This window comes from Megalops cyprinoides, chromosome 9, assembly GCF_013368585.1.
Source record: "Megalops cyprinoides isolate fMegCyp1 chromosome 9, fMegCyp1.pri, whole genome shotgun sequence".
In the NCBI taxonomy this organism is placed as follows: domain Eukaryota; kingdom Metazoa; phylum Chordata; class Actinopteri; order Elopiformes; family Megalopidae; genus Megalops; species Megalops cyprinoides.
In genome coordinates this window covers 32,502,431-32,521,239 of record NC_050591.1, presented here as the reverse complement: position 1 = coordinate 32,521,239, position 18,809 = coordinate 32,502,431, and the positions used below count along the sequence as shown (strand labels likewise).

At 40.5% G+C, this 18,809-nt stretch overlaps 3 protein-coding genes across 3 annotated transcripts; all 3 read right to left on the bottom strand.

The window, feature by feature from the left end:
* Positions 1 to 5,399: 5,399 nt before the first annotated feature.
* Positions 5,400 to 6,371, bottom strand: LOC118783818 (odorant receptor 131-2-like). Its single transcript, XM_036537776.1, has one exon. The coding sequence runs from the start codon at positions 6,369 to 6,371 to the stop codon at positions 5,400 to 5,402; it is 972 nt and encodes a 323-aa protein (XP_036393669.1).
* Positions 6,372 to 9,214: 2,843 nt separating this feature from the next.
* On the bottom strand, positions 9,215 to 10,165 carry or129-1 (odorant receptor, family H, subfamily 129, member 1). The gene has a single exon (XM_036537775.1). It carries the CDS (start codon positions 10,163 to 10,165, stop codon positions 9,215 to 9,217), a length of 951 nt encoding a protein of 316 aa, XP_036393668.1.
* A 5,532-nt stretch (positions 10,166 to 15,697) lies between these two features.
* Positions 15,698 to 16,651, bottom strand: LOC118783816 (odorant receptor 131-2-like). The gene has a single exon (XM_036537774.1). The coding sequence runs from the start codon at positions 16,649 to 16,651 to the stop codon at positions 15,698 to 15,700; it is 954 nt and encodes a 317-aa protein (XP_036393667.1).
* Between the last annotated feature and the right edge of the window lie 2,158 nt (positions 16,652 to 18,809).

Here is an 18,809-nt window from a genome sequence, read left to right as displayed (position 1 = left end):
CATTTGCGTGTCAAAAACCTCATATCCAGAATTGTGTATGAGCAGCTTTGTTGTTGAAAGAGACAGCTGAATTTACAGAGCGTCGTCTTCGCATGAACTTTACACATTTATTTTCCACGTGAGGACATGATACTGTATATGGAACCATATAGCATATGTTCTTTTCCTAGCTTGTGCACTGTGAAAACGACGTGGCTTCCACTGCTTTACGGTATGAATTTTCATCGCAGACTATCATTGAATGAAAACACGTGCGTTTCTGAGACTTGGGGAGTTTTTTCTTTTAAATCCATATTATTTCAGCAGAAGACGTTTTTACGTTTTTGTGAAATCTGGTCACCTGGAGCCAAGGCGAGAAGAAGAAGTAAAAATAAAGCAGGTAGCAGTAAGGGATAAAATCAACTGTTTTCCAACAACGTGAGAAGGAGAAAGGAAACATAATGAAATGACCGAAATGACTACAATGCACCCAAATATGGTCTGTTTTTGCTCTAACTTCAGCCTGAACATGCTATTGCATGTGTTTTACATTTTAACATTTTTACATTTAACATTTTAATATTTTAGATTTTAATTTACATAATTCTGTAGGCTATACAATAATGGCGTCTGAAGCAGCATGAACAGGTAGGCTATATGTAGCTGCATTAAAACAGTTTTAATTATTTTTCAAATCAAATGACAAATAAGAAGATGGTAAGGGAACATGAGGCTAATGGTTTTTAAAGATGCAACATAATTGAACATTCATGATGTCGGTAGGCTATCTACTACAATCACTGCTTGTATAAAGTGCTGCAAAAAAAAAAAAAAAAAATCGAAATGTCCTCATTCTTTATTTTACGGTCTTTTTATTTTACGTGGCAAACGCAGATGTGCTGAATGGCAAATTTCGTTTTAACCCCTTTAACCCGCATACGGTCACACCGGTGTGAACTGGTGCGATTAGAACACTAGATTGGAGAAATTCTAGCTAATTCTAGCTTTGAGGAAACAGCGATTTAACTCTAAAAATATAGCAAATGCTAACTGAAATCTATAAGAAACTTAATAATGCAAATGAAAACATAACGAACCATATAAGGTAACACACGCGCTACATACCATAACAAATAAGTTACATGCAAAAGGGTTAAAACAAAATTTGCGTTTGCCAGGCCTTTTAGTAATTCAGCCAGGTAAATATCCGCGCTGGAATTACGAAGGAAGTTGCAGTCAAACTTGGTAATATTAATTTGCGTTAAAACATTAACGCGTTAAAGTTTCCAGTTTAATCGCGAACGAGTGTTAACGCGTTAACGTTGACAGCCCTAAAATAAATAAATAATTGCGGTGATGCGGTAAGGAGCTCAACCCCGCGGTAGGCGTCTCATGACCACGGTATTGCGGTGATGCGGTTATCGTCATAGCCCTACTAGCTAATACCTTATTTATAGATAACTAGATAGTGATTATATGCATTGCTGTTCAATGAATTAAACCTCAGCTTTAAATTAGAGATCAAAATGCATATTATATTGATATAATGGTGGCATTTTAGTCCTGGTTTCTTTTCTTTTTATCATGAGGTGTCGTTTTATGTTCCATACAGTAGCATTGGTAAAGGCTACAATTTTTAATTTGACTAAAAACAGTCATACCTCCTTGGAGACATTAAATTTGGTACAGAGCTTTACCAGTAGTTATTTGGAAAAGCAGACCACACTTTCTACAGGTGAAGAGCTTATTAACCAGTTAATAAGCAAACTCAGTTTCAGCATGTTAGTAAGAGTTTTAGTTCATGTCCAAGTCACATCCTCCAGCTCCTTATTAGGCCTTCTGTCATTGATTTGTCTTTGGGAGCCTTAAACTGAGACTTCCCAAGATAAACACATGTAGATTCCCGTTTACATGTACTCCTTTCTTCCAAGCAGCTTAGAAAACAGAAGTGCCTAAGTGCATATAATAAAGCTGTTGAAAATGTAGAGGACATTAGAGGACACACAGAGGCAACCAATGTCACCCACTGGGCTGGCTGACCCCAGTATTCTCACACATTTGTGGACATCCTGTGCAAGGGGCATTCCAAAATACTTTTTGTCTCATATGCATCACTGGGTTTCATTTTATGATTTTTGTCTTTGTTTCATTCTTTTATCTATTGTGCTAATACTATGGAGTACATGAGTGCATTGAACAGCACTGCACCAATAAAGTATAATTGTGCTATTACTGTTATTCCTCTCATAGTGTGATGATGAAACAAACAGAATGATTACAGATGGTTGTTTGCAGACCTGGTCCCTACTCTGTGGATTTGCATGTCCCCATGCATGGTGTGGGTAAATGTGAAAAAGCTCCAGAGTGCAGTTAGCGTTCAGCCTCCTCTCCCCCTGCTCAGTCAAAAACTCATTAATTATTAACATACTACCCTGAGACATGCACTTAATTGCACCATCTTGTTTGCTCTTTTGTTGAGCAAACAAGGTTACTCTGTGGAGATGTGCAACTATAACCATTCCCTGCTGGCTGACCTCTCTGCCCATGCTATCCAAAGCTCTGCTGATTGACTGGGCTTCTCCCTCCCTCTCTGCTCCTGTGACTGCTCATTTCGGCCTGTATCTACTTCCTAAGCCTGGCACTGACAGACTGTCTCCAACCACACTGCCTTTGTACACACTGTCAATTCTCCCTATACCGTTCCCAATCCCTTATACTCTTCCACTGCTGAACGTTTGCCTGTTCCTATTTGTCTGGACAGTGGTGTGAATCATGGTTATACAGTCGACTTCATGGGATCGTAATGTGTTTGTCCATATCCTGTTTTGTCCGAGATAAATTTTGCCCGTACTTAAGCATATTTTAAATACAGTTGATTACTTTTGCTGTCCACAGGTATCAATCTGCACTTAAAGCATGCCAAGATCATTCAAATTTTAAATTACGCTGCTTTGTTTACAAGTATTAAACAGTAACTTATATCAAGATTTTCCAATATCCAATTTTGACTAATTTATACAAGTCTGATGATAAAGTTTGTAGTTTTTGAATATGTAAGACTGCAAATATTACATTTTTTCCCTTTTAAAATACTTTTGAACGTTGGAGGCCATCCCTAACTGTTGCTAGGTAACCCTTGAACAGTATGCCGGCCACGTACACTATATGGACAAAAGTATTTGGCCACACCTGTTTTTCAGGGTTTGTGCTAGGCCCCTTATCTCCAGTGAAGGGCAATCTTAATGCTTCAGCATACCAAGACATTTTGGACAATTCTATGCTTCCAACTTTGTGGCAACAGTTTGGGGAAGGCCCTTTTCTATTCCAACATGACTGTGCCCCAGTGCACAAAGCAAGGACTATAAAGACATGGTTTGATGAGTTCGGTGTGGAAGAACTTGACTGGCCCGCACAGAGCCCTGACCTCAACCCCATCGAGCACCTTTGGGATGAACTGGAACGGAGATTGCAAGCCAGGTCTTCTCGTCCAACATCAGTGCCTGACCTCATAAATGCTCTACAGAATGAATGGGCACAAATTCCCACAGAAACACTCCAAAATCTTGTGGAAAGCCTTCCAAGAAGAGTGGAAGCTGTTATAGCTGCAAAAGGGGAACCAACTCCATATTAAAGTATATGTATTTGAATACGATGTCATTACAGTCCTTGTTGGTGTAATGGTCAGGCGTCCGAATACTTTTTTCCATATAGTGTATCTCTCACGGCCAACGTAGACTGTTGTAAGTAGGCCTGTATACAAAAAATATGACCACCTCAACTGAAATCGTATGCAAACACAAATAAAAGCCTGTTTTTGATTCTAAAAAATCAGATACAGAGGTTGTCTATGTACTATTTTTTGCACACTGGATTCCAGTGAGTGTTCAGGTACACCATTCCATCCTGCTAACAGTGTGCTCAAAGCAGTATTTACCCGAAAGCACTATTTCGGTGTTACTCTTATAATGCTTACTGTTGGAATGGGGAATGGGGAATTCGGTACTGGTCAGCACTTGAGAGACACTTCTGCCTGCACATTGCATTTTGTGCAGGGTTTTCACTCATCTCCTGTGCAAGCTTGCTTTTCTATGACAACCAACTTGGCGTTTTCGTTCGAATGAGATCAGCAGCACTGCAGTCTGGACTCACTTCGAAACAAAAAGCACGACAGTGCAGCGGTGGAGTAAGTCCACAGAACTAAAGCTGCAGGAGTCATATAATCTGTGACCAAAATCAGCTCGTGAACACGACGATTTAAAGGTCCGGTGTCAACGAAAGCTAACACGATGAACAAAACACACACTAAAGTAGAAACTAACTATTTAAGCTAGCAAGTTAAACGGTCACGCTAATTTACTTAACTAGCGTTAGTTTCACAAGGGCCTACTTATCTTACTTAACCAGAAGATGAAGCATAACCTGCTCCTTATACTAAGTCTTTCACGTGATCGTGGGAGATCTGCCGAGCTCGCAGGCCTAAGACAGGGCTGCCGGAGGGGCTGTGTGCCAGCAAGGAAGAGTGTGACCAAGGAAAGCAGGGAGCAATGATGGTAATGCATGCTATTTCATATGAATCTTTATTATCTTTTTTCTCTGAACACATTGTTGAACCAAGCTATGTCAGTGTATGGAATAGAATGGTGTTTTATTTATGAATGCGGTTAGCCAGGCCAGTGGTGACAAGCATCTGCCCTTGAGAAATACCTGTTTGAAGTTTGTCAGACCAATTCAGATATTAGCAGAATACTTTGATTAGAGTTTCAGCATGGTGCTATTTCTTTTTGTTCCTCGTGGCTTTCAATCAATGAAAGTAAAAGACGTTGGCATTTATACCTTTAGCAGCAATAAACAGAAACTACATGACAGAATTAAATTATTTATTGTTTCTTCTTCTGTTCTGGGAGGAAGTTAGAGATGGCTCTTAAACATCTTCACCTGTCAACATCCATTAAAGACAAAACTATTCGGTTATCTGTTTATACAGATATACAGGCATATTGGCCTATTTCGTCACACACAAACACACACACACACACATATGCGTGTGTGTGTGTGTGTGTGTATGTATGTGCAACATTTAGAAAAGATGATCAAAGTGAATGTGGATAGGAGCTGAATTCCGAGAAAAGACAACGGTTCAGCAGGATATATTGGGCAGTATTGTAGCCTCACGGCTGACAGGATTCATTGTGTTTTTTGGCCATCACAATTACATTTTCTTGCCCAAATAAGCTCTCTGTGAATGTTTTGAGTGTTTCTATTTGGGTGACACATTACAGTTAAATCCAGTGACTGTCAATTTATATTTTAAATGCTTAATTTTTTTCTAGTTCTTACAAACAAACACTGTTACATTACCATGTTGCCAGCACCTAAATCACCTCACAAACCAGGGTAATCCCTGTATGTGTACATTTGCTCTAAATTCTGGATTTAAATGGTTTTTTCACTGGAGCAACTTTCTTATAAAAGGCATACAGAAAATAGTATTTCAAAACCAGGACAAATTGTTTATCTCTTAAACCATACACGAGTGGGCAGAGACACCGAGGAGCAAGGATGAAGGTGATATAGTCAAAGTATCTCAGCTCAATAAATGCATGAAGATTGACTTCCATAACGGCCATCTCTATCAGTGGCAACCACAGCATTATGAGACCAAGTGTCATCTGGAAGGCATGAAGAAGCACAGTCCTTAGGCCCTTGGCGGTGGATGTCTGATTGTCTGAAGAGGCTGCCCTGGCAGCTGCCATGATTTTGATGTAAGTGAAGGCTATGGTAACAGACATGGCCAGGAAATAGAGCTGAGACATTGCAGATCGGACATTTTGCTGCCACTTGACCACGAGTAGGTTTTCCACGCTACAGTATAGGTATATGCTGTACAAGCTGAGCGGAGAGGACGAGACGACCATGAAGAAAATGATGAATTGCTGTATGGAGCTGACAGCATGTATGACGAAGATGCAGTAGATGGCTCGGCGTCGGGTGGAGATTTCTGCATGTCTCAGAGGCATACAGATGGCCACGTAGCGTTCCAGGCACATAGCTGTGAGAGTCAGAGGTGTAGCAAAGTTAAGGAGACCACTGATTGCATAGATGACCATGCATAGCCCGACAGGTACAGTGGTTCCCGAGAAGCTCATGAGAAGGAGTGCATCCGATATTATCAGGAACAACGTGTCACAAAAAAGTGTGTGTGCAAAGAGGATATAGCGCACGTTGTTGCGGAATGCCTCTTTCTTGAAGAAGGTGAAGATCATTAGGCAGTTCACATAGAGGAATATGCACACCAACGCCTGCACTACAAGCACTCTTGCATTCAGAAGTCGGAGGTACTGCACTGCAGGGATGTTCATGCCAAGTGCACTTTGCGTTGAATTTTTAGCCATGTCTAGAGTAAGAAAACAAAGAATACATTTTAGCAAACATGGAGTCCATGTAAACAAATCTCCCTGAATAACAGAGGCCTCATTTGGATAGCTCCCTGCTATGGTTGTGACCCTGAATGCTAGTTCAGCTCTGGCCCTGTGTTAGTTTAGCTCACATTGTCTGAAGTGAGAGCAAGGCCATAGTACTTCCCAATTATTCTGTACCATTGTTCTAATCTTATTCTGTAAATAAAATCTTTCTGAGAAACTTTTTGGTAAAGAAGCATTCTCCTATCATCATTTACAGTCTGACTTCAAGGGTGTATGAAAAAATATGAAAATGATTTGTTTTCATAAAATCACCTTTCACAAGTATCTGCAGTGACTGCTTCCATGATAGCATCAGAATTCTCAGCTATCTTTATAGTCTGCAGCAAGCTCAACAATGAACTAAGTTCTCTGTGGGATATAGCATGTTTTTTTTTTCTCTTTGTGAGCAACTGTTGACAAAACAGGTCCCTGGCAACAGTTATGGCTGTTAATTGGCTATCTCCGTGTATGAAAATACTGCTCAGCTGTCATTGGCTATAGGCTTAATCCAGAGACCAATTTTTTGCCAGTGTGAACCCCTAAGTGATACCAATGAAAGCTTCAGATTAATATCTGAACTTTTTGGAGTGAAATATAATTGACAGGGAATTCCTGTCATTTGTCATTTAGAATATTTGTTATTAGGATATGAAAAGCTGTGGAACAAAAGCTGAAACAAACAACTCATTAAGTGCCTGTTTTAAAATCATTTTTAAGTCTTTAGGCTACACATTGATACATTTTAAAGATGGGTTTACTTGTTTAACTAGTAATGGGTTAATGGATAGTTTGGGTTTGTACATGTTATACACAAATGTGTAGTAATACTGGCCTCTGAATGTACCAGAATGTACCACTGGTGGGGCATGTGCTATGCATTTCTGTGGGCTGTATTCAGAGGAGTGCAGAGGAGAAGATATTTTAATGATTGTTTCATCTGGATTGTTCCAGTGGAGTTTAATCAAGATACAGTATAATGTCTGCATTATATCATAGAATGGTATACAGGTAACAAGGAGGAAAATGTGTGTGACTGTAGACAGACACAGACTTGGTCAAACACACACACATATGCATACAGACACAAGTGCAGAGGTGCTGCTCAGTTTGGATCTCTGGAGGCAAATGAGTGAGTAGCAAGAGGAGGGCAGGCACCTCTAGACCAATGGGATGTGTTGTCTTTGTAGCCTTGAGCCATCCAGATATGCGCATCTCTGCAGGTCGCTAAACATTTGTAAACTGAAAATACAGGCAGAATCGCTCAACCTGGAAATTGGTGTTTATAGAATTAAATTCTGTAATGTAGCAAGGTGGTTTAAAAATCCAGGTGAAAATATGTAAAAAGAGTGTAAATTTTTGTTTGTGTACAGGTTGGCTTGCTACCCACAAAAAGAGATTCATAGCTAACAGTTAATTGCCTTTTTTAATTTTACAAATTTGTAATTTCATGCTAATGTGTTGGGGAAACTCAGCCTTTTAAAGCAGAACTCAACCTCAAACTTTCACCAGACAACGTTTCTTCGGCTACACTAAAAAAAGAGCCTACGCTTGCTCTCTCTATTCACATCAGTGCTAAACAGGTGTAGGCTGTGTTGAAGACCACGTGCTTACCCGATGGATCTTCAGAAATACTTTCAGCTGATGAGCATGTCACAGTTCAGGAGGATTAATGCGCGCCTCCTCCTGAACTGTCTTGATATGTGCCTTCGGCGACTCTAGTGCATCAACACATTATTTTCCAGCCGCAGCTGCGCCTCAAACTGTATTATTTGCTTAAAGTGATAAATGCAAACAATGTAATAAACGATGACCAGGGCCAAGATCAACCCATGTAGTTGTCCCTCCATTGTGAAGTTGGGAAGTGGCGTGTTAATCTATTTCCGGAACGTAAACACCAAAGTGACCAATGAGGGAGCAGTCTGCTCTTCTTTTACAAATTTTGGTCCGTTTACAAATAATGCCATGTGAAACCGAACCGAACCTACGTCATTATGCAACATTGTAACAGTTTATTCCCTGCTGCGGACCAAAGCAATCAAAACTATAGGTCTGAAAACGCCCTCAGACATCAACTTACTCCTAGAGGGCAGTGTTGCCTAAAGTATTTGGAATTGAGGATGACAGATTCAGCATATTCAGCTTGTTTATATAAATAGTTAAACAACAATGCTTATCACGAGGCAAATATGTTGAGACAGCATTTATAAATTGTTTATTATTATTATCGTTCTGAGAAACACCAGTAAAGTTTTAAACAGCCCCAAATTCTAAAACCAAAGATAAACATTAACTTATCTACAGAATATGTTTAAAACCTTTAGTAAAAGTAACTAAGAATATTTCCATTTATTAAAATTCAGATATTCAGATAAAAGTGTCTCTGTGACCATGACATATTGTTTTGCAAAAAGGGAGGGAGAGCGAGTGAAATCCAGGAAATTTCATGGAGAAATGAGATGAAAATTTTGAGATGACATATGAAAATTTTGAAATGAAAATGTGGACCAAATGTTGACATGGAGAGATTCACCACTCTACAATGAAATACAGTTAGCATTTTACAATTTTTTTCATTTTAATGGTTTAGCCCAGTGGAACAAGCATGCTTGTATTTTGCATTACTTCAATCAAATTTTTCATCCTTTGGTATATTCTCACAGGAAAACTAACCTTACAAAATCACACAAGGATGTCAAGACGCATTAAAACAGAATTCTAGCAGGCTGCAAGCAGGTGACAGAGAAAAGCCCGTCTGGAATTCTTTTACTCCGGTCTTACTTGTCTAAAGGTTTGCCTGTGGCTCCGGGGTTAATTTTGGCAGGGAAGCACAGGACAGCTCTCTTCATGTGAGCCCTCAGACTCTCATCCCTCAGGCCGTATATGAGTGGGCTGAGAAAGCGGGGAAGGAGGATGAAGCAGAAGTAGTTGAAGAAGGAGATGTGCTCCCTCAGCCAGTGGACGTGCAGCACAATCAGGCTCTCTGTGACCGGGTGAGTGAAGGACATCATGCAGAGCAGAAGCTGGAAGCCGTGCAGCACCACGGTGTGAAGCGCCTTGCTGACCGACGCCCGGTCCTGCCTCATCTTCCTCGTCTCCAGCAGGATCCGCATGTAGGTGAAGAGGATGACGACGGCCACTAGCGCGAAGAAGAGCCCGTTCAGGGAGACCTTGAAGAGCGTCTGGACCGGCGAGGAGTTGAGGACCAGGGTCTTGCAGACCACCAGCGTGGAGAAGGCGCTCGCGCCCGCCTGCGGCCCCAGGGAGAAGTCAACGGTGGGGAGGACACAGCTGACCAGCCACAGGACCACGATGATGACCCAGATGCGGTCGGCGCGCCAGGCCGCGGGCCGCTGCAGCGGGTAGAAGATGGCCACGTATCGCTCCAGCGACATGGCGGCCAGGATGAGCGGGGTGTTCTGGAATGTGGCTGTGGAGACATAGAGCAGGGGAATGCAGAAGGCGAGGGAGACCTGCACGTCGGCCATGATGAAGAGGAAGAGCAGCACGGAGGTGAGCAGCTGCAGGGTGTCGTTGATCAGCATGTAGACAAAGAGGATGTAGCGAGAGCTGTCCCAGAATTGCCTGTTCGACGCAAAGGTGTGCAGCATCAGCACGATGCAATAGAGGAAGACGCAGAAAAGAGGGGTGACCACACATACCTTCAATATCACTGAAAGGCTCCTGTTGGTGGTCACATTACCTGGCTGCTCAGTCAGATTTTGCATCCTTCTATGGACAGTGGGAAATTGCAGGAACCTGTGACAACCTTGTTTTAAAAACATATAAAATGTCACACATGAAGCTGTTACTGGAGACATATTCACACAGTTCAATAACCCATCAATGCTCTAAATGTATTTTGGTCTCAGTTCAAATACAACAAAATGTTTGCCTATGGAGATTAACTGTGTTGAAGACGTAACATCAATGGATCAAAATGCATAGTAACAGACATCTAAATTACTTTAGGTGTCGTTTTTTCAATGCATTTTGACATTTCAATTAATTGTTTGAGGCAGATATTGTAGAGTTTTCACAATTCCTAATCACTGGTATTCCTTAGTTGTGTAATATCAATGTACAAGTAAATATGAATCATCAAGGTCCTTTTAGAGAAAAATTTCTGTAGGATCAAATTAATATATGAGTTACTTCAATTAAATACGCTGACTGTGAACATAAATGTGTGATTATGAAAATCAAACTAAAATATATCTAGAATGACCAAGCACACTGTGTTGTTTATTCAGTATTGGTCACGGTGTAGTTTTAAAAAAATTATATTTCAAAAATATTGTGTAATATGCTTACCTTACAGTGATGTCTCAGCAGTACAGTCATGTTGCAAGAGAAGGCATGTTGTTTTTATATGGTTTTACATCAGGGCTGCAGGAAACACAAACACACACACACACACACACACACACTTTTTTCCACATTTCAAATGTGTTGCATTTATTCTGTGTATCCCAAGGGGTAAATTAATTTCATGCTATAGTCACAATGCATAATTTTCATAATTAGTGCTACTGTGCCAAGAGAGACTCTTATTAGGTGCTTGAAAATATTTACTCTGTAGCACAGAACTGAATTATCTATACCTCCACGTAGTTTATTATTTTAATTATGGCATTGTAAAATTGATTAGGTATAATTAAAAAAGCACTAATAACCGCTTCAGGAATTTGATCGAGATGTGAGCTTGTGACCAAATTGTACATAATCCCCATTGTGCGTGTTATTTTTTTCTTTTGTTTTAAATTTATGACAACAACAGTTGCCGATGCCAAAGGTTTGAGTGGTGAGGGCTGGTGATGATGAAAGAGAGGAGGTATGATGAGGAAATTTGGAAGATAGATGGCAGTGTTATGAATGATATGGAGGGGCTGGATAGAATTGTCATCAAGGCCAACCAAGAGAGATATAGAAGTTGAAGAGGGAAAGCTCTGCTGATCTGCTGGAGGAAAGAGGACAGTTGTTTATGAACTGCCTGCTTGATGGTTTTGTAAAGGAAGGGGAGAAGGCACAATGCTGGTGGTGTCAGTCAGGCAAAGGATTAACTAATTCAATGAATGAGAGCCAGCGAGCGAGTTCTGGAACAAAATGTTTTTTGTTATTTATTTGTTTATGCAGCAGGCTATCAAATTTGACATCTAGTAATATATTATGTTACATTATTGTCATGTAGTGGATGCTCTTATCCAGAGCAACTTACAGTTTTTATCTGTTTATACAGCCGGACATTTACTGAGGCAATTCTGGGTTAAGTACCTTGCCCAAGGGTACAACAGCTGTGCCCGTGTGGAGAATCAAACCAGCAACCTTTCAGTTATGAGCCCTGTTCCTTACCATGACGCCACACCACTGCACCTGAACCTTAACAATGACATTTCCCAAGTTGTAGGTGAAATGGGGGGTGATATTGGTTTGGATAAAATAATGATTCATATTGAATAGATGATGAATAGATTAAGCTGGCTGCATTGTCCTTGTTCAGTTCTACTTGGACAGCTTTACAGCTGCATCAGAAGATTCAGGGAATATGGAAATCAGGGAGACTGATATGAATGCTTTTCCGTCCATAGCTGATAGTGTTGCAGGCTAGTTGGCAATTCTGCCGACAAGCTGGCAGTGTAGCTGGCTTGTTCTCACTCTTGTGTCTCGCCCACACACACACACACACACACACACACACACACACACACACACACACACACAATATCTGCCTTTCCACCAGGTTTACATCGTATCTATTGTGTATGTATAAATCAAAACTTATTAAACATATGAATGTATAAATAGTACAGAAAATATTTATATTGCTGGTTTCTAAACATTTTAAATGGATATTCATATGTTCATATGTTCAAAAATGTTCAAATATATGCACTATGAAGTAAAAGGAGATGTTAACAGCAGTAAATACTATCCTGTCAGATCATGTGGAAGTCATTCAGATGGTTGTTTCATGAAGTTATTAGAGCATGATTGTTCTGTGAATTAAAGTTTGTTAGGTGGAATTTTGCAGGATAACAAGCAACAAATGGCTACCAGGTTGGAGCAGTGCTCCTGGTAGTGGCATGGAATTTTATGGCGGGTATACACTGTGCGATTTTGGACTGTCCCAGAGGAAAGATGACCAATGTGAAAGAAACGTGGCAATATCTTTGGTCATGGCTCCAAAATGGTGGTCCTACATCACACTGTGAGAGAGGTTCAAAGATGGCTGTTGTCATGGTCTTCCGACCGAAGATAGCCTGGGACATAATTCTGACAGTGTGAGAAATTTAGGATGACCATCTCACAATGTGACTGCTGCTACAACCTACGTCTACTACGGACACATAGAGGCAACCAATGTTACCCACTGGGCTGGCTGACCCTGATATTCTCAGAATTTTTGTCTCATATGCATCACTAGGTTTCATTTTATGCTTTTTGTCTTTCCGTTTTATTCTTTTATGTATTATGCTAATACTATGGACTGCATGAGTGCATTGAACAGCACTGTACCAAAAGTGTAATTGTGCTATTATTCTTATTCTTCTCACAACATGATGATGAAACAAACAGAATGATTACAGATGGTTGTTTGCAGACCTGGTCCCTACTCTGTGGATTTGCATGTCCCCATGCATGGTGTGGGTAAATGTGAAAAAGCTCCAGAGTGCAGTTAGCGTTCAGCCTCCTCTCCCCCTGCTCAGTCATAAACACTCATTAATTATTAACATACAACCCTGAGACATGCACTTAATTGCACTCTTTTGTTGAGCAAACAAGGTTACTCTGTGGAGATGTGCAACTATAACCATTCCCTGCTGGCTGACCTCTCTGCCCATGCTATCCAAAGCTCTGCTGATTGACTGGGCTTCTCCCTCCCTCTCTGCTCCTGTGACTGCTCATTTCGGCCTGTATCTACTTCCTAAGCCTGGCACTGACAGACTGTCTCCAACCACACTGCCTTTGTACACACTGTCAATTCTCCCTATACTGTTCCCAATCCCTTATACTCTTCCACTGCTGAATGTTTGCCTGTTCCTATTTGTCTGGACAGCGGTGGCTATACAGTGCATCATTTTAGATAGGTTCAAATATTCAGACTTTTTGGGATGATAATGCCCGTATCTGTTTGCTCTGAGATAAATTGTTCCTGTACTTAAGCATATTTAAAATAGTTAGTTACTTTTGCTGTCCACAAGTATCAATCTGCACTTAAAGCATGCCAAGATCATTCAAATTTTAAATCACACTTCTTTGTTTACAAGTATTAAACAGTAACTTATGCAACGATTTCCCAATATGCAATTTTGTCTAATTTATACAAGTTTGATCATGAAGTTCATAGTTTTTAAATATGTAAGATTATAAATATTACATTTTCTCTCTTCAAAATACGTTGAATGTTGGAGGCCACCCCTAACTGTTGCTAGGTAACCCTTGAAAAGTGTGCTGGCTACGTATCTCTCACGGTCAACATAGACTGTTGTAAGTAGGCCTATGTGCTAAAATACTGGATTTTACAATAACCCCAACTGAAATGGCATGCAAAAGAAAATTTAACTGTTTTTTCATAATCAAATGGAGGTTGTCTAGGTAGTATTTTTCTAACATTGGATTCCAGTGTGAACTTTCAGTTACACCATTCCATCCTGCTAATAGTGTGCTCAAAGCAGTATTTACCTGCAAGCGCCATTTCGGTGTTAATCTTATAATGCTTACTGTTTGAATGGAGAATGGGGAATCTGGTACTGGTCAGCACTTGCGAGAAACGTCTGCCTGCACTTCGCAACATCACAGACCGTTATATCACGTTTTACGACTGTTACAATTCAAGGAATATTGTACAGGGTTTTCACTCGTCTCCCGCACGAGCTCGCATTTCTATGACAACGAATTTGGCGTTTTCGTCCGAATGGGATCGGGGAGCTTAGCAACACCGTAGTTTGGACTCATTTTGAAACACAATTCACAATATTACAATGGTGGAGTGATAACATATAATTAAAAATGCTGGAGTCGTATAAAATGTGTTAGAAAAACAACAAAACAAAGCATACGCTAAACTAGTAACTAGATAGTTAAAATAGCTAGTCAATTGATCAGGCTAACTTACTTGGTAGCGTTAGTTAGTATGCTTAGCATACTCAACCAGAAGATGAAGGATAAGCTGCCCCTTATACTGACACTTTTTTAAAGCAAGAATACGCTAAGGTGTATTCAGAGGAGTGCAGAGGAGAAGACATTTTAGAACTTCATGTGGATTGGTCCAGAGGAGTTTAATCAAGATACAGTATAATGTCTGCATTATGTCATAGAATGGTATACAGGTAGCAAGGAGGAAAATGTGTGTGACTGTAGACAGACACAGACACACACACACACATATGCATACAGACACAAGTGCAAAGGTGCTGCTCAGTTTGGATCTCTGGAGGCAAATGAGTGAGTAACAAGAGGAGGGGCACCTCTAGACCAATGGGATGTGTTGTCTTTGTAGCCTTGGGCCACCCAGATATGCGCATCTCTGCAGGTCGCTAAACATTTGTAAACTGAAAACACAGGCAGAATCGCTCAACCTGGAAACTGCTGTTTATAGAATTAAATTCTGTAATGTAGCAAGGTGGTTTGAAATCCAAGTGAAATATGTTAAGAGTGTAAATTTTTGATTATGTAAATGTTAAAATATGAACATTGAGAAAATATGTACAGTCATCCAAGGGCTGAAGAGTACAGTCACAGGCATGCACCAGTGTGAACAGGTGCTTTAACTGTTCTTTTGCCAATGCAATTGAATACTGTTGATTATCAACAACAACTGACCAAAAACTCTCATTTTTGGAAAAACACAGTGCACTCAGTGAATAAAGGTCCATACAAACAAAAAATCACACAGAATGTAACATTCAGCAGCTTAACCAATGAACACCATGCAGTGTTAACTTGCTGGAAAACAGGGAACTATACAGTGAATGAAGTCTTTACAGGTAAACAAATAACGACAGGTAAATTCAGCTGACAAGTTCAACAAAGTACTCCTCTCCCAGTCCAGGACAACAGAGGGCATTTAGGTGAAAATGAGTTCCTCTTATTTGACTAAGTATGTAAATAACTTAATTGTTCCTTCAAGCTTGATCCACAAGTGTTGAGCCTGACCCAACCCAAACCTGAGTGCAGAGCAACTATAGGCCTGAACCGGCCCGAACTTGACATGTTTTGTTTGGTTCCTTTGGGTTTGGGTCAGGCTGTAGGTCTTTAGCTTACTGTTCTGCAACGACAGGGGATATTTTCTTACTCAGTCCAAAAAGCGAATAATATTTCATAACCGAGACAAATTTATCATCCCTTAAACCATACACCAGTGGAATGAGACATCGTGGAGCAAGGATAAAAATGATGTAGTCAGCATATCTCAGATTTATGAACAGGCTCAGATCAATCGCCATTACGGCCATCTCTATGAACGGGCACCACAACTGAATCAAACAGAGGAACAGCTGGATGGCATGAAGGAGGACTGTTTTGAGGCCCTTGGAGGCGGATTTCTTATTGTCTGCTGAAGCCACCTTGGCAACTGCCATGATTTTGACATATGTGAACATGATGATGCTGGACATGACCAGGAAGTAGAGCTGAGAAATGGCCGATCTGAGGTAACCCTGCCACTCGAGGATTATGATTATCTCCACAGTGCACACCCTGTCAGTGCTGTAGAAACTGAGTGGGACAGTAGCCATGAATGCAGAGAAGGAGATAATGACCTGTATGCACCTGAGAGCATGGATGACGATGATGCAAAGAAATGCTCTGGATGGGGTGGAGATCTCAGCATGTCTCAGAGGCAAGCAGATGGCCACGTAGCGCTCCAGGCTCATCATGGTGAGGGTCAGAGGTGTACAGAGCTGGACAATGAGCACAACCGCACAGATGAGCAAGCACAATCCAACAGGCATCAGAATGCGGAAGTAGCTCAGGAGAAGGAGGAGGTCACTAATCACTAGAAATATGCAGTCACAAATCAGGATGTGCGCGAAGAGGATGTAGCGGCTGTTGGTGCGGAAGGCCTCCTTCTTGCAGAAGGTGAAGATCATGATGGAGTTTATGTAGAGAAAAATGCCCACCAACACCTGCACTAAGAGCACCTGCTCGTTCACCTTCCGCTGTGCGGGGATGCTGCCAATACTGCCATTCTGTGCTGTGCTGTTAGTAGCCATGGTGACTCTGATATCCGGAGAAAGACAATACATTAAAGCAATGGAAGTAAGGTATGATAGAATGATAGACAATAAACCAATATACAAAATACTACTACAATATACCACACTAAGATGAACCATGTAGTAGTTTACAATTTTCCCCGATTTTGTGGCAGTAATAATTTTACTTTCATCTTGTGTTTTTAAGTATGAAAATTTGCATTGTTTTGATTAAGCAACATATATATGAAAATAAATGCAATCCCATATGTCTGTAGTTCATTTTGTTGAAATAAATTCAAAATCATTTAATCTGCTTGCTGAAAGTAACATTGTTTCTCCTACTCCTACTTAAGATGCATGAACTTAAATGAAAAGAATTGACAGTGTATTAGTTAAGCATTACCTTCTATCAAGTCTCCTAGAAGTGTCCTCAAGTGCAATACTAGCTGCGAGCTTCTTCATTTTATAGTGTATATGAAGCAGTTTAATGACTTCTCTGAGGAATGTTGTTTGGAGCTCTTAGCAATTGTTGACGAATTTGACCCCCTGGCAACAGTGATCTCAGAATGTAGAAATAGTACAGTATTTTTAAGGAAAGCAGTATGTCCCAGGGCTAGATCTTACGTAACAGGAATGATGAGCGATACAAAAGAGTTAGATTAAACTGATAGCATTTTTGGTGGCATTTAAATACAAGGAATAATGTTGTGCACCTACATACCACTTAAATCAGCCCTCTGTTACATATGTAAGGAAATGTAAAAAGCTTCTGATGCCTGCAGTTATAGTGTTGTTTTCAATGTGTGAATATGTGATCGGGTTATACATTTAAATGAAAAGTAAATTAGAAAAGTACTCTGTGCACTGAAATATTTTTATACCAGTCTGTGCCAGGGATATCAGCTAGAGAACTGATGCTGTACCTTCTAACTTGTATTTCACTGTCAGTATGCCTTGTGCTCAGTGTACTGTGCCATTTTCTGACATGAGGTGGTTGCACTCAGAATGTTTTAGCTGGAATCAGCCTTAGAGCCAGCTAACACTTTAGGAGCTCTGGTTGGGGAAAGGCCTTTGACCAAAAGATTGCTGGTTTAGTTCCCAGCTGGGGCACAGCTGTGGTGTCTGGGCAAGGTACTTAATCCACAATTGCCTTAGTAAAGATGCAGCCCTGTAAATGGATAAAATTGTAAGTTGCTCTTGAGAAAAGCATCTGCTAAATGACAATAATGTAATGTAATGTACAGCCTCTTTAGTAGGGTGGCAGTGTAGCACAGTGCTAAGGAGCAGTACTCATAACTGAAAGGTTGCTGGTTCGATTCCCTGCTGGGGCCTTGTTGTTGTACCCTTGGGCTGGTACTAAACCCAGAATTACCTCAGTAAATATCCAGTTTTATAAATGGGTAACATGCAAAAAATTGTAACCTATGTAAGTTGCTCAGCAACTGACAATCATTAATTATTATGTCACACCTAAAATATCACTAATAAAAAAGAGGGCACAAGTAAGGAAGTTGAAGTGAAGGAATACCCATTGTTAGACATTGGGGGTCTACACACACACACATACATACACACACACACACACACACACACACACACACACACACACACACACTCTTACTTTGTTCTCAGGTAGATTGCTAGTGGAAGTGATGTGAGAATACGTGGATGCAGATGGCCGTTTTTCTGCTTGCCACTAAGACAATGGGTTTGTGACACATGAGCATAGAGAGGGCTTCTGTTATGTTGTGGTTCCTGGGTTCCAGAACTCAGGGCAGTAGGATGAAGCAGGAGCTAATCAGCAGCAAGTGTGTAATGCTGCATGAAACCTGAAGAGTGCTGTCCCTGGAACTGAAGGAGTGGCACCTGCAGCTGTGGAACTGTGTAATGATGCTATCGTATTGCATTTACAGTGTGATGATGTTATTGTCAACACCAACCACGACACCTGCTTGCCTTCAGTTTCTGTTAAATGTGGCTTTCCCATGCATTGACGAATAACTGAAAATCACACCGAGTTGCAAATATAAAATGTTCTTTCAATATCAAGAATTCATATCAGTGTTAGCTACTGAACGGGAGATTAACAAATGTATTAGGTAAATTCAATACAGAAAGTGTCTGTGATCAAAGAGAGATGCTCAGTAAAAATAACACTTAAGTAAATAATAGT